This window comes from Neophocaena asiaeorientalis, unplaced genomic scaffold (assembly GCF_003031525.2).
Source record: "Neophocaena asiaeorientalis asiaeorientalis breed wild unplaced genomic scaffold, Neophocaena_asiaeorientalis_V1.1 scaffold148, whole genome shotgun sequence".
Lineage (NCBI taxonomy): Eukaryota > Metazoa > Chordata > Mammalia > Artiodactyla > Phocoenidae > Neophocaena > Neophocaena asiaeorientalis.
In genome coordinates this window covers 2,451,350-2,467,870 of record NW_020174050.1, presented here as the reverse complement: position 1 = coordinate 2,467,870, position 16,521 = coordinate 2,451,350, and the positions used below count along the sequence as shown (strand labels likewise).

Here is a 16,521-nt window from a genome sequence, read left to right as displayed (position 1 = left end):
CTCCAGAATTTTTTTTTTTTTTTTTTTTTGGCTGCACTACACAGCTTGTGGGTCTTAGTTCCCTGAACAGCGATCAAAACTGGGCCCTTGGCCATGAAAGCCTGGAGTCCTAACCACTGGACAGCCAGGGAATTCCCTTTTACTCCAGAATTTTAAACAAAGAATATTTTTAAATGTCAGTTTGTTACTGTCAGATAAAAAGAACCTATACTTACACCATATGGAAAATAACTCCTTCCTTGTTTATCAGGAAAGTCTTTCAAAATAGCACATAAATTAGCGATTACACATTGTATATGCAAAACTATGTGTTTATATATAGGATTAACCCACTCCACCCCCCGCAGGGAAGGCAAAGCTTTCATCAGGGTTTCAAAAGATACTGTGACTTAAATGGGTTGAGAACCACTGCTTTAGATTATAAATTCAATTCAAAGAGCTCTTTGCAGCCAGTCATTTCTTCATTATGGAAAATTTTGAAGGACTTTTTAAAAATCAAATTCAACTTTGAAATTATTAACATACATCTTCACTAAGGGAAAGTAACCACCTAAGACCAGATTTTATTTGTTTTACTTTGATGATTTATTTATGAATTAACACCTTCAACATTTGTTGATGTCCTAAGAAGGCTTCAGTTTTCAGTGACCTATATTAAAATGACAGAATAGTAAAGGTTCCATTGAACCATTTTTTCCTATCTCATATCTTTTTGAACTGAAGGCACCATTATTGCCTTCTACCATTAAAAAGCCTAAGACTGATTGTAACTGAATGTAATATTGTTTTTTTAGGGAACAACTTAATTCTTTATTGAAGACCTATAACATCTTTTATAGGAACCAGAAAAATCTGCATATTTTATATGGACAGGTAAGCCCGTCAAAGAAATGCAGTACAGTTTAATTCACAGGAGAAAAAAAATCCATAAAAGTACAGAGAAGTCAGGATAAGTTGGAGTCCATAAGGCAAAACGTCTGGGAGAAGCAGGTGAATCTTTAACTTGATCAGGATTTTTCAGTTTTAGACTATATTGCAAAATCCTAGTCCTGAAACCTGTGACTTTCCAAGTATTTTTTTAGAACGGGAAAACGTTTAAAACAACTTTAATGACATATTTGCTTTCTACTTTAAAAACAGAGTATGAACATCTTTGGAACAGCAATTCCATTAAAAATCTATCCTAGTAACAATTCAGCAAGCATTTTTAAGGTTGCAACTGGCAAGCTACTGTACAAAGTGGCCTTAGATTGGTTTTTTAATGCCTCATCCTCCACAGGTCTTCCTACTCAGTCTTGTATTCTAATGAGACTCACTTCACATCTTTACAATATCTTCCTGGTCCTAGGGAACATTAGAACTTTCTACCTACATTTCAGATCTTCAAATGTGTACAACATTGACTTTAGGCCACCATTGGCTTAAATCTGCAATTGGAACAGAAGGAAATTTATAAACCTCTCTGGCCTTTACTAGTGAGCTTAAATGATTTAGTTTGATTGGACATTTCAGTTACCTTCCCAAATGTAATTTCCTACAGAAGTAGGAAATAACTAATCCCTTTATAAAGAAATGGGCCTAAATTTTTTAAATGGCCTAATTTTAAATTATTTCAATATTATCCTGTATCTTAGATCTCTCATATAGGTAACTGTAAAAATATAAAATTTAAGAAAAGATCAAAACTTTAAGAAAATGATTTCATATTTTAATTCGGTTGTTTCCATAGAATTCATGATGTTAAGAAGTTCATTTCCTTTAGGAAAATGTTTGAATTTTGATGTGACAAGCATATAAGTTGAGGCATGTCATTTCCTATGCTGTGAATCAGTGCTCAATCTGCAAAAGTCATTTGATTTTTTAGAATAAAGTGTCCTGTCTTACATAATTTTTAAAACTGTATGAAGTAAAGTATACAGTGAGAATATCAGATTGCTTAATCTTTCCATCTTTACTCACCATCAATAAAGTTAGAATCCGGAATTTTGCAAGTCTCTGACTTAGTTACAATGATGGGCACTGTTAAAAGGGGCAGTCCATGGAGAATAGCATGTAGCTTTCTAAATCTCTGATTAATTAACTTAATGAATATTTATTGTATACAACACAGCAGACATTGTTCTAAAAGCTAGAGACATAGCAATGAAGAAACTAGACAATGTCCTGCCTTCATGCTTGCTTACATTTTAGTAGTCAGAAAAGAAACAAAAAAGTAAACTGTGTATCCAATGGCAATAAAGGCTGGAGAGGGACTTTGCTTGTGACACAGTGGTTAAGAATCCGCCTGTCAATGCAGGGGACACGGGGTCGAGCCCTGGTCTGGGAAGATCCCACATGCTGCGGAGCGACTAAGCCTGTGAGACACAACTACTGAGTTGTCTACTGCAGCTACGTGCTGCAGCTACTGAAGCCTGCGCACCTAGAGCCCGTGCTCTGCGACAAGAGAAGCCACCACAATGAGAAGCCCGCACACCGCAACAAAGAGTAGCCCCTGCTTGCCGCAGCCAAGACCCAATGCAGCCAAAAAAAGAAAGGCTGTGGAGAATAACAAAGCAGGGAAGAGGGCTCAGGAATCTAAGTGGATGAGGAAAGAGGAACATTTGACCAAAGACTGAAAGATGTCAGGGAGCAAACCTTGTAGAAGTCTGTGGGACACAGACATATCCAGCAGCCCAATAAAGGTCCTGAGCCTGGCTGGTGTAACTGAGGTACGGTGGTACGGTGAGGTACGGTGGGGAAGCCAGTGCAGCAGGAACCTTGTGGGAATGGGATAGTAGAGAACAAGGAAGCTATAGAGAGAACTGAGAAGGGGAGGGCACCAGAGCATGTAGGGTCTTATAGATCATTGTGAAGACTTCAGCTTGTACTTGGAATGAGATGGAAAGCCACTGAGGAGTTGTGATATTATCTAAAGATTCATTTTAAAAGGACCTCTCTAACCGGGGGCAAGGTGGGGGAGGGTTAGTTAGGGCGTTTGGGATTGACATGTACACACTGCTGTATTTAAAGTGGATAACCAACAAGGACCTACTGTACAGCACAGGGAACCTGCTCAATATTATGTAACAATCTAATGGGAAATCTAAATGGGAAACAATCTAAATGGGAAAAGAATTTGAAAAAGAATAGATACATATATATGTATAGCTGAATCACTTTGCTGTACACCCGAACCTAACACAACATTGTTAATCAACTATACTCTAATATAAAATAAAAAGTTAAAAAAGTAAAAAATAAAACAATCTCTCTAGCTACTAGGAATACATAGAGGGGCAAGAGAAGAATGAGGTAGACCCCAAAGAAACTATTGCGATAATCAGGCAAACAATGACAGAGGCATAAACTAGAATTGTGGTAGTACCCATGGTGAGTATAGCCATATTGGGGATATATTTTTAAGGTAAAGCTAATGGGATTTGCTAACGTATCGGATTTTGAGAGGTTAAGTATGAAAGAAAGATTAATGGTGACTTTAAAAATGTTGACCTGAACAACTGGAAAGATGGGGGTTCTATTTACCAAGATGGGGAAGACTGGGAAAGGAAAATATTTACAGGAAGAAAGATCAAAAGTTAATTAGGAATGTATTAAATTTGATGTCAAGTTTGACAACTGAAGTTTAGGGGATGGTTTGGGCTGTATATCTAAAGTTGGGAGCTATTAGTTTAGAGATGGCACATAAGGATCATTGAGATCACCAAGGGTATTGGTGTAGATCCAGAAGAGAAAAGGCCTGAAGATTGAGACAATGAGATTAGATAAGTATAAACAAGGCTTCGGGGATAATTTATTTAGTTAATTTCAAAAGGGATGATTTATTTTTTTAAATTAAATGTATTTATGGCTGCACTGGGTCTTCGTTGCTGCACACGGGCTTTCTCTAGTTGCGGCGAACGGGGGCTACTCTTTGTTGCGGTGTGCAGGCTTCTCACTGTAGTGGCTTCTCTTGTGGAGCATGGGCTCTAGGTGCACAGGCTTCAGTAGTTGTGGTGCGCAGGCTCAGTAGTTGTGGCTTACGGGCTCTAGAGCACAGGCTCAGTAATTGCGGCACACAGGCCTCGTTGCTCCATGGTATGTGGATTCCTCCCGGACCAGGGCTTGAACCCGTGTCCCCTGCATTGGCAGGCGGATTCTCAACCTCTGCACCACCAGGGAAGTCCTAGAGATGGTTTCTGAAATTAAAAAATATTCTGATATTCCTTACATGAGTAAACCTCATTTTCTGATAATAGTTGGAGTATTTCTTCTTGAAAGCAAAAGTTAGGTAACCTCAGAAGAGCAGTTGAAATTTTTGTTTTGTTTTGAGATTTTTGTTTTGTTTTTTGCAGTATGCAGGGCCTCTCACTGTTGTGGCCTCTCCCATTGCGGAGCACAGGCTCCGGATGCGCAGGCTCAGAGGCCATGGCTCACGGGCCCAGCCGCTCCGCGGCATGTGGGATCTTCCCGGACCGGGGCACGAACCCGTGTCCCCTGCATTGGTAGGCGGACTCTCAACCACTGCCCCACCAGGGAAGCCCCCCTATGAGTTTTTGATTTAAGGGATTCATTGTAGTATAATTAAGCCATGAAAAGGTGTTATACATCAATAACTAAAATGTAGGCTCTGCATCATGTACTGCCCTTTCAGAGAGCAAATTATGTTTGGCTGTTAAGGACAACTGATTGGTACCTGACCTCACAGTGATCTGAAATATGAACTCAAAAGGAGGAGAAAGAGCAAAACTTTGTTTCAGGAGTGACTCCAAAGTAGGTTTGTCAGCCAAAGAAATAATAAGCAATATCATTTATTGAGCACTTTAAATACGAGGTCCTATGAATCAAGGATTGTTATGATTTCATTCTTCAGAAGAAGCAGCCCAGTTTTATAGGTGTTTGACATCTTGCCCAAGAGAACACAGCTAGAAAATGGCAGAGCCAGAGTTCAAACACAGGTCTGTCTGATTCCAGAGTCTGGAGTTTTCATTACACTCTCAAATAAGAATTGAGTCATTTATGTTTATTATGTTTTCTAATTATTGATTTTTCATAATAACAAGTAGTTATTGCATGTTAGAGTAGTTATTGGATAGTTGGAATATTCTTTCTATATTTCCCAAATTTACTATAATAATAACACTACTTTAATAACAGACTTTTACATATATAAGAGAGAAATAGATTAGAAAATACATTCTATGGGAATGTGCTTTGGTATTAATATCTACATCCACAGGATAAGTAAGTGTTCAATCCTGTTTACTAATTTTTCTTTGCATAGAATTCCCTTCTTTTGTTATAATAGTTCCAACTTAAAAGAGATTACTCAAGTGCTATTGATTTTTTTCAAAAATATAATTTGTTGTGTATTTTACACTGTGTTTTTACATACATTATTTCACTTGTTCTGCATAAGTTTGTGAGCTAAATTTTTCCTGTTCAGAAATGAGAAAGTAGCCACTAAACTGAACAATAGCTGTTCTTCTGAATTCTACTTTAGCACAGTTTTTAATTCTGCTTTAATTTTACGCTAAATAGAATTAGAGAATTAAAATTCCACTTAATTGAAGAAGCAGAGTTCAGAAAATATTTTAGCATACTGTGCCCTCTGGTGGGCACATCATTACCATTATGAGTTTGCTGGTTATAGCTGTTTTCAAACATAAAAGAATGTTTCAAAAGTAGAAATGTTTTGTAGATAAATTTAAAAGCCAAACAGTCCCACCTGGGAATTTATTTTTTATCTATTAAGATGTCTTACAGACTTCATTTCTACATCTTCAGTTAAAACATTTGCCTTCTATAAATAATACAAAAACAGTGTTTGTGATGATTGGTTTCTCCCCTAGACTGACGATGGTAAACTAATTGTTGAAGGAATGCTGGACATTTTCTGGGGAGTAAAGCAGCCTATACAACTGAAAATACAAGATGAGAAGCAAATCCCTTCTTTCGCTGTGCTGAAGTCACCAGATGTCTTTTCCAAAAGGTGAGCTACCTTTTATGATTTTAATTCCTTAGAAAATGATCTCCATATTTACCTTTTTTGTGTGCCTCAAGGATGAAAGCTCTAAAGTTTATACACAACCTCATTTAATCCCCCATCAACTCTAGGACGTATGTGTCCAGGGCTCTGAGAGGTTAGGTAGTTTGTGCAAGATCCCCAATTACCATGTAGCAGAACTGGACTGGACCTCAGGTCTATGAGCACCAGAGTCTGGCTCTTGACCTCTCTGCTGTATTCCTTCTCTTCTGGGAGACTGCATTCTTCCACTAGAGAAAACAAAATGTAAAGGCAAGATTTCATTAGCCCTGGTCTTATCACCAAAAAGAGGGAGATAAAATTTAAATTTCTCCTCTTCTTAGAACAAAGGGCTTTTCCCGCTTTCTGGAAAGGAGACTTAATTATGTTCCATCTGATTGCTGTGTCCTGTTAGGATCAGGACAAAGTGCATGTGAAGTATAGTAAATGCACAAAACAGTACTCTGTGTGGGTTTATGCAACTGTACCTTGAATACGTAAGTTGGGCTGAGATATATATTTTCATTATCCTTTACAAGTTTTAGAAAAATTAATAAATATTCCCAAAGAAATCACAGATATAAATATTGTTTTCTTCCTCCCTCCCTTCTCCCCTTCCTTTTTAATCCTTGACTTTCTAACACATCTCCTTTTTGCGTGTACATGGAGGTATCAAGCGTTCTCTTCATCCATCCTTCTATCCATAACTAGATGAGCTGGAGTTCTAGCAGGAGAGAGGATGGAGAGAGAGCAGCCAAGACATTTTCCTCAATCTGACCTTTGGTCATAACCAGGAAAATCGGATATCACCTTGAGGGAAGCCCCAATTTTCCTTTGGGGAAAACACTGAAGTCCCACTATGATTTGCACCTTGCCAATCTTTATCAAATGTGAGGTTCCAGCAATTCCAGCAATTTTATAATTCCCTACACATGTCATGCAGTTTCTTACTTTCCTGACTCTGTCTGGAAGCCTATCTGCTTCTCGACATCCATTTGCTAGACTCTTCCACCAATCCTTTAAGATTCAGGTTGGTAACACATTCTCCAGAGAGCCTTTTCTGACCCTGTAGTAGGTACCCTGACAACTTTTCTACATCCCTTTCAGAGCACGCCGTTAACTGTATTTTTATACCTCTGCGCCCACCCCAGCCTGTGAGCTCCTCAAGGGTAAGGAGCATGCTTTTTTCATTTTTATCCTGGTGCTCAGCAGTGTGTCGGCACAAAGAGAGGACTCAGAATTTAGTATCAAATGAAGCCCACGGAATCCTGGTGGTTAAATTACCTCTGCTCTGTTGGGTAAACTGTCTCTCCATTTACCACTTCTGATTAGTCTCCCATCCAAGCTAATGAAGGGCAAAGGGTCCAGTACTTATGAATAGCAGAAGAGAAACCACAGACAGGCAGCCTGATGAAGCCCTGCATCCCTCACCTTCAGGTACTAGGAGATTGATGGGGCTGATGATTCTAAATGACAAGGAGCATCATTTAAAAGTAAAAATTACCCCTGGGCCCTGCTTTTAGGAAACTGTACAAGATATGAATTTGGCAAAATTAGCTATCATTCTTCATATTGCCTAAGAACTCATTGCAAAGTTCTCTGAGCAGCCAGCTCTTTTTGATGCATTTAAATTATTTGAATCATGAATGCTTGATTAATATGGAACACTATGGGAAGATGTCAAAGAGTTGCAGTAAGCTACCTGTTTTAGCACGTTAAGCTATCACGATTTTGAATGGACATCCCAAGATATTTTCTTTAATTTCTCAAATTAAAATTCAAACCCTTGGGCTTCCCTGGTGGCGCAGTGGTTGAGAGTCCGCCTGCCGATGCAGGGGACACGGGTTCGTGCCCCGGTCCGGGAATATCCCACATGCCGCGGAGCGGCTAGGCCCGTGAGCCATGGCCGCTGAGCCTGTGTGTCCAGAGCCTGTGCTCCGCAACGGGAGAGGCCACAACAGTGAGAGGCCCGCATACCGCAAAAAAAAAAAAAAAAAAAAAAATTCCAACTCTTGTTCCTAGAAACACTGAATTTGAGGATGAGTTTCAGAAGCCCAGGTAGACAAGGTATATTGATGCCTTTCCATATTCTGTGGCAGATTATAAATTAATCTCCTTATGATGTCACTTCCATAGAATCCATTTGCCTTTTCTTATTGTTTATCAGAACAGTGCTGTGAAACAAACATAAATTATCTCCTTTAGTTTAAAGCTGAGAAAAAAAAATAATAAAGTTAAGAAAGACTACCCTAGAAAACTTTGCTTGCCCTTTACCACAGTAATGAGACTTACTGGGAGAATATTTGAAGTGCAATGTATCAGATTTTTCTGGTGGGTAAGAATTGTCAGAAAAAGATCCTTGGTCTCTGATTCCCTAGTGGGGTGCAGAGCCACTTTGTTTCAATCCAGTTCTAGACACCCTCACTCTGGTTGCTACCCTCAATGTGGTATTCGTTTAAACTCTGAGCCTTGAATGAAATTGTGTAAGGAAATGGACTATTCCCTCACTCCCTAACAATTCTTATTGTTCTCTTTCCCACACTGGGTTTCTGTGGGCAGAACTTATACCTCTACTCTCTCAGGATCACAGATTTAATATCTCCAGTGGATGGATATGGAATGTGGAATGAAAGACGTGGGAGTTGTGTACTCAGCTGCAGGAAGGGTTGCAATCTTTTCTTTCAATTCACCGTTGGGGAGAATCATCAGTTTGTCAAGCTAGTTTGTTTTAATTATCTTTGAAATGAGTCACACTGAATCAGCTTATTGGGAGTGGTATAAGTTTAAAAGTAAATCAGTTTGAGCTGTGACCACTTGTGATCTTTTATGGAAACAATTCTACGGACAGTATTTTGATCTCTCATATCTGGTCCAAGTATTTTGTCTTGGAAATTTTCTGTAAAAACAGCTTTATTGAGGTTATGTTTGCTTGCACCAGTTTTCATTTCTGCTTTTAATGTCTTTCCAAAGTCTGCTTTGACATGCGTTGGACAAATCATGGCAGAATGGCATAAAGAGCAAAAACTGGACAGGTGTACATTTGAATGGCATCAATAGTGTTTTTTCTTTTACAAGGTGGGTAGAGAAGTGGCCACCTTCTATGTGTCTATCAAATTTCTACCTCCTTTTTATTTTGCAGCTCATTAGAAAACCTCCCCACAGTTTAAATTTGCTAATGGTGTATATCCTGAAGCTTGATCAGGGCAACGCTAGCAGTCCTGTGCTTGGGCAAGTTAAACTATTTGATAGTACATGAAGTCCCAATGAGGTTTCTTTGGAAAACTTTGGGTAACTACCTTCAAGCTTAGTCATTTGCACAGCTGTATGTGGAAACGCTTCAAATTACACAATCCAAAGCTGAAAACGGGTGGGTTTGGGGGTGATGGGGGTGTTGTTTATTTTTGCTAAGATGGTAGGAAGGAAAATGGGCCAAACACTGACCATATTGAGGCATGTTTGTTTCTCTGTATTTCTGTGACACCACTAAGCTGAGAGAAGGTGAGAACAGGGGTGAAGTTGGGCAGGATTACCAAGAATTTATAGCACATCACTGGTCTGGTATGCTTGGGCTCTCTCATCTTCCCCCATGGGAGATAGCATTGGGGTTATTGCCAACACTCTTTCTATGATAATCACATCTGCCTTTTTCAATTAATCTTCTATAGATTGGGGAAAATTGATAATTTTATCTCTCATAAGAATAACTAGAAAAGGGAGCCCTCCTACACTCTTTGTGGCAATGTAAATTGGTACAGTCACTATGGAGAACATTATGGAGGTTCCTTAAAAAAATAAAAATAGAGTTAGCATATTATACTGCAATCCCACTCCTGGGCATATATCCGTAAAAGATTAAAACTCTAATTTGAAAAGATACATGAACCCCAATGTTCATAGCAGCACTATTTACAGTCGCCAAGACTTGGAAGCAACCTAAATGTCCATTGAAAGATGAATGGATAAAGATGATGTTATATATATATATATATAATGGAATATTACTCAGCCATAAAAAAGAATTAAATAATTCCATTTGCAGCAAGATGGATGGACCTGGAGAACATCATACTGAGTGAAGTAAGTCAGACAAAGATAAATACCACAAATATCACTTATATGTGGAATCTAAAACAAATGATACAAATGAACTTATTTACAAAACAGAAATAGACTCACAGGCACAGAAAACAAACTTATGGTTACCAAAGGGGAAAAGTGGGGGAAGGATAAATTAGGAGTTTGGGATTAACAGATACACACTACTATATATAAAATAGGTAAACAACAAGGACCTCCTGTATAGCACAAAAACTATATTCAATATCTTGTAATAACCTATAGTGGAAAAGAATCTGAAAAAGGAAATATATACATATATATATATTAATCACTTTGCTATACACCTAAAACATTGTAAATTAACTATACTTCAATTGAAAATAAAAAAGGAAGAATAACTAGAGTCTGAGTCAGGACCAAAACAGTTCTCCTTTGAGTTAAAGTTATTGCCTAAAGTTCTTGGACTTTTAAGACATTTATTTTGACTGGCTATATTCTGTATAGTACAGCTTACTAGAAAATTAATAAACAAATATATTAGGATTATCTTATCTATGTCATAAGGCTTTTATTATGAGGCTCAAATGATATAGAAGTTGTAAAAAGACATCAAAGGAATTCAGAGATCAAGGAAGAAAAGGACCATGTTTATTCATATTTGCCACCACTAGTATGAATAAGCATTTTTTGTTGCTATTGCCACCAGTGACATTTGGGAAGAATTAATGCCACAGATTCCCTATGGGTGAATATTTTTTGGTCATAAGGAAAACAGACATTATGGAAGAGACTTTTAGTAGGACTAAGACGGGTCCCAGCTACGATAGTGTCTATTAACCTAGAGATATCTAGGAATACCTTGGATCCCTAATGGCTCCTGACCCATCATGAAATGGATGGGGATTATGATGAGGATAACAATGAAGATGAGGACGATCACAATAGTTTTTAACACATATTGAGTGCTTACTCTGTGTTGGGCACTTTTTCAAGGATTTTACACAAATTAACTCATTTAATCTTCTCAATAACCTTATCCTACCTCATACTATAATCATCCCCATTTCATAGGTGAGACCACTAATGCACAGAGAAGATAAGTAGCTTATCTAAAGCCAGAAAGAAAATAACAATGAGTGTTGGCCCAACTGGTAAAAATAAGCCGTTGCCCAGTTTTATGTATTCTGGGCATTAGAATGCATTGAAAATTGTTAGTACCCTATATAAATCATGATTGTCAGAAAAGAAGTTTCTCATACACTTTCCTCCTTTATAAATCGCATTCTTTATAGTGCTCAAGGGTCTTAAAGATAGGCTTTATATCATTATATTGGAGTCACTTTACCTAAAAATGCTCTGAGTACAACAGGAACTTAATGCAAGTTGGCAGAATAAACACTCTGTATATAAACTCTCCTAAAAGCATTGTGAGATATCTGTATAAGAATGGATTCTGTATGGTGTTAGGGAGTGTGCTAATTTCTTTCTTTTACATGTAGCTGTCCCATTTTCCCAGCACCACTTATTGAAAAGGCTGTCTTTTCTCCATTGTATATTCTTGCCTCTCTTATCAAAAATAAGGTGAACATATGTGTCCATCGACAGATGAATGGATAAAGATGTGACACATATATACAATGGAATATTACTCAGCCATAAAAAGAAATGAAATTGAGTTATTTGTAGAGAGGTGGATGGACCTAGAGTTTGTCATACAGAGTGAGGTAAGTCAGAAAGAGAAAAACAAATACTGTATGCTAACACATATATATGGAATCTTAAAAAAACGTCGGGGAGGGGTTCTGAAGAACCTAGGGGCAGGACAGGAATAAAGACACAGACGTAGAGAATGGACTTGAGGACAAGGGGAGGGGGAAGGGTAAGCTGGGACGAAGTGAGAGTGGCATGGACATATATACATTACCAAATGTAAAATAAATAGCTAGTGGGAAGCAGCTGCATAGCACAGGGAGGTCAGCTCAGTGCTTTGTGACCACCTAGAGGGGTGAGATAAGGAGGGTGAGAGGGAGTTGCAAGAGGGAGGAGATATTGTATATGTATAGCTGATTCACTTTGTTATAAAGCAGAAACTAACACACCATTGTAAAGCAATTATACCCCAATAAAGATGTTTTAAAAAATGGATTATATTGGTTTCTACTAATTCCATTGGCACATATGTTTTACAGAATCTATATAATCTTGTGGTTCAGTGTGTAACTGAATTATTGTGTCAAAACATGCTCAAAATCAGTACAAGAATTATTTAAAATGCAAGCTGACTACTCTGGTATAAATATAATTTTAATAATATAAAAAATTGTTATAATTTAGGATGATGTGTCTACCTACAGAGGCCCACAGCATTATATTAATACTGTAAATCTGAAAACCATCCTACGCCTTTTTATGAATAGAATAATATCACTTACAAGATTTATTACTTTTCAGGGGAATGACACGCTGGGGAGAATTTGATGATCTTTACCGTATTAGTGATTTGGACAGGACTCAGATTCCAGTGTCTGGAGCAACAGATTCCCAGGAAGGTCAGTATCAAAATCTTATTAATGAGGAGACTTTTTTAAACTAATACAAAGCATGAATCCTTCAACCACTGCGCCACCAGGGAGGCCCTACCGTTACTTATTAAACCCTTATTTTATATTAAAAAATATATTTTAGAAACATACTAACTTAAGTCACTACAGTGCTCATATGATGTTTAAGAACCTTACTTTGCTATATAAAAACATTATTTTTTTAATTACATGAGGTCCCTTAGATTTACTAGATTAGGGAGAACTGATGGTTTGAATAAAGTTTGTGTACATAAAATTGTTTTATATTTTCCCCAAGGATTAGGATCATTTATTATACTCAGAAGATTTCTATGTTAGACCAAGCCCTTCAGATTGAATTTTACATCTTTTGAGAAGTTGAACATTTCGGTTAATAGATATTTATATAACATTGCTTCTCAGAGGCAGATATACTGCATTCACTGTATCTGATAGGGTTGTTTCAAGCATTTATTTAAAAAAGAGAAATCTACTTGAACATCAAGTGAGTTCATATCAAATTTGACAAACGAATGGAAAATGCCAGCCCCTATGACATGTGACAACAGTAATCATGATAATGATGATGTGTCAGTAATAATATTAGTATCTGTCATTTACTGAGACTCGGGCATGATATCTTACATTTTACATGGATTTCATTTTCATGTAATATGTAGAGACCCAAGGAGAAGATGATGACTGAGGCTGGGGTGGGGTTCACATTCCCGGGATGGTGATATTACCAAACTGACTTCAGACTGAACAAGGGTATGGTGCTGGCATTATCTTCATGAATCTACCAACAACTTCCAATGTTTAGCTTCATTTTTTTCAAAGCATTCTCAGTTCAGTCCTCTCTGCTGTCTCTATAACAACTCAGATTCTGTAACAAACATGAGGCTCCTTCCCGGATTCCCTTATTTTTGTCTTATGGCCTTTTGGCATCTTTTATATAAGGGTCCTTATAATTAGCCCTTTGACAACACTCATCTAAACACAAGGGAATCCCAATCTCTTGGCACCAAAGATACAATAAAAATCTATTTTTATTTAAGCACCAGTGCTAGAGAAAGATGAAGTATCACATACTTATACTCTAATTACAATATAATTAAAATTCCAAGGTAAAATGGAAAACAAGTGTCACCAGATGACCCTATTCTTTAAGAAGATCATTGCTGTTTTCTGTTTAAAAGCATTATAGTCCATTGCATAGCTATATAATTACTAAGTATGTAATCAAATCCACCCACGATGCAAAGAGGTGAGCAGCTAAATTATATGGGCTTATAATCTTTATTCTCCCCAGATTATTTATCTTATCACAGTAGCACTCTGAAGCTTCATGCAGATGAAGAACCTGAATCCCCATTGCTCTATAGAACCATGAGTGAAGCAACCCTGGTGAGAAAAAGGATGAAGCCACCGACGATGGACAGAAAGGACAGACAGAAGCATAGGGCCTCTATTAACGGACACTTTTATAACCATGAAGTGAGTTCCAGTTTCATTAATGTCATTTAAAAGAATGTTGTCTATTGTGCTAACAATATCACTCAATTCAATTTTTTTGTGTGTGTGTGGTACGCGGGCCTCTCACTGTTGTGGCCTCTCCTGTTGCGGAGCGCAGGCTCAGCGGCCATGGCTCACGGATCCAGCCGCTCCGAGGCATGTGGGAACTTCCCAGACCGGGGCACGAACCCGTGTCCCCTGCATTGGCAGGCGGACCCTCAACCACTGCGCCACCAGGGAAGCCCTCAATTCAATTTATAATTTAAAATAATAATAATGCCTTTAGATATACTACTACTATTATTACTGGGTACTCTCTATGTGTTAAGCATTAAACTGTTTTGATGGATTATCTCATTAATCACTAAAACAATCCTATGAAGCAGATACCATTATATTCCCTACTTTACGTATGAGTTAACTGAGGTTCACAGAGGTTACACAATCCATCACTGGTCACACTGCTTTTAAGTAGCAACTCTGAACCCGAACCCAGCTTCTGTCTGATGCCAGAACCCAAGTTCTTAACCAACGTGATCAGTGAACCCTAAGTGGCAGGCCCTGTGATACACACTGGAAATATAAAGATGACTCAATTGATACCTTTGCCAGCATGGAGCTCAGGGCTTGGGCAAAGAAACCAATACATCCACAAATGGTATTAAAATATGTAAGTGCTACAAAAGAGATTGGTTCAAAGTACATTCAAACATTAATATTTAAATAAAAGGAAAAAATCAGCTATAGACTTGTTTATTCTGATCAATTAAATTTTCCAGGTCTTATACATAAACTCATATACATAAACCCATATCACCCACAAGTGCAATTGTAGTTTATACTATTTGCATTTTGATTTTTTTCACTTAATATGTGTTAAATATATATGTGCCTTTCTATAGTATTTATAAGACATTTAACTTGGTTGAAGGTAGGAAATACATCATGTTTTTGTAGAACTCAAATTTTTCATGTCATATACTAGGGATCATTCATCCATTCATTCAATAAATACTTAAAAAGCACTCACTCTGTGCAAGGCACCACTCTAAGCCCTTTCGTACAAAATATTGACTCATTCATCATAAGCTTTTTTCTTTAGGGCTTTCTACCTTTTTTCCTTCTTTTTCATCCCTTGGGAGAGTATCCATATGTTCCTTTGGAGACTGGTATGGAGAAATCTCCCTTGTGAATCCTCTGTTCAAATTAGACATTTTTCTGGCTCAAGAACTTCCTCCTGGCCAAAAAGTAACATTGACAGTCCCCCACAGATATGCAACTACCAATTGTCCTGGTTTCTTCTCCTCCTCAGAATTATGCTGTATGTCATCAGCACTTGTGAGGTGATTTCTGTTAAAGTAGGCTGTGAAAGCCACATTATTCCAAATGAGCAGCTTCCAGATGGGATATGCGGAGCTAAGAATGAAATGGGCACTAAAGTGGGCAGCACAGCATCATAGGTGAATGCTTGGGCATTGCAGCCTGATGACCTGACTGCAAATTCTTGCTGAGCAAATAAAAAAGTACTCAATCTCTTAGCCTTCATTCCTTCATCCTTCCTTCTTTACGAGGCTGTTGATGGGATTAAGTGGAATGAGGTGAGTTCAGTACTTAGCATAAGTATCTGCACGAAGGAAGAACTCCGTTTACAGTTAGCTTTATTGATATTGATTGAAAGAGATCAAGTGGAACTAAAGATATTTTACACAAATATCATTCACTGCAGTATAATAACTAGCAGAAAACAAAACCCTGAAACCCAAAGCACTCTATCAATGTGTATGCAATGATGGGCATCTAGGAATTTAAGTTGATATAGTCATAAGATATGTTTTTATATCATGAAACCTCTTGATAATGCCTCCAAGTATTAGAGGCTGAGACTGTGATGCAGTAGTCCCAAGGGAATGCATTCCAAGACTCCCAGTGGATACCTGAAACTAAGGATAGTACTGAATTCTATATATACTATGTTTTTTCCTATACATACATACCTATGATAAAGTTTAATGTATAAATTAGGCAAAATAAGATATTAACAACAATATCTAATAATAAGGTAGAATATTTATAAAAATATACTGTAAAAAATGTTATGTGAATGTGGTCTCTCTCTCCCTCCATCTCTCTCAAAATATCTTATTGCACTGTATTCACCTTTGTAAGGGTGTGAGAGGATAAAATACCTGTGGTGTGATGAGATGAAGTGAGGTGAATAAGGAGGCATGGTGATGCAGCATTAGGCTACTCTTGACCTTCTGACAATATGTCAGAAGGGGGATCATCTGCTTCAGATGATCCTGAACCATCAAGCCATGATGACATCAATAGTTGGCTGTCAGGAGCAGACATTGTCAATGGTTGGGGATCTTGGGCCAGATGGAG

The 16,521-nt window shown here is 37.8% G+C and overlaps 1 protein-coding gene across 3 annotated transcripts in view; it reads left to right on the top strand.

Moving 5' to 3' along the window:
• Positions 1-16,521, top strand: part of RASSF6 (Ras association domain family member 6) — a 63,136-nt gene that overhangs the window by 30,403 nt on the left and 16,212 nt on the right. For 2 of the 3 annotated variants that reach the window (XM_024754052.1, XM_024754054.1), the window contains exons 3-6: positions 795-873; positions 5,829-5,968; positions 12,512-12,609; positions 13,934-14,118. In XM_024754052.1, coding sequence (XP_024609820.1) covers positions 795-873; positions 5,829-5,968; positions 12,512-12,609; positions 13,934-14,118 — 502 coding nt within the window. The remainder of the gene's footprint in view (positions 1-794; positions 874-5,828; positions 5,969-12,511; positions 12,610-13,933; positions 14,119-16,521) is intronic. The other variant, XM_024754053.1, reaches the window with a different exon arrangement.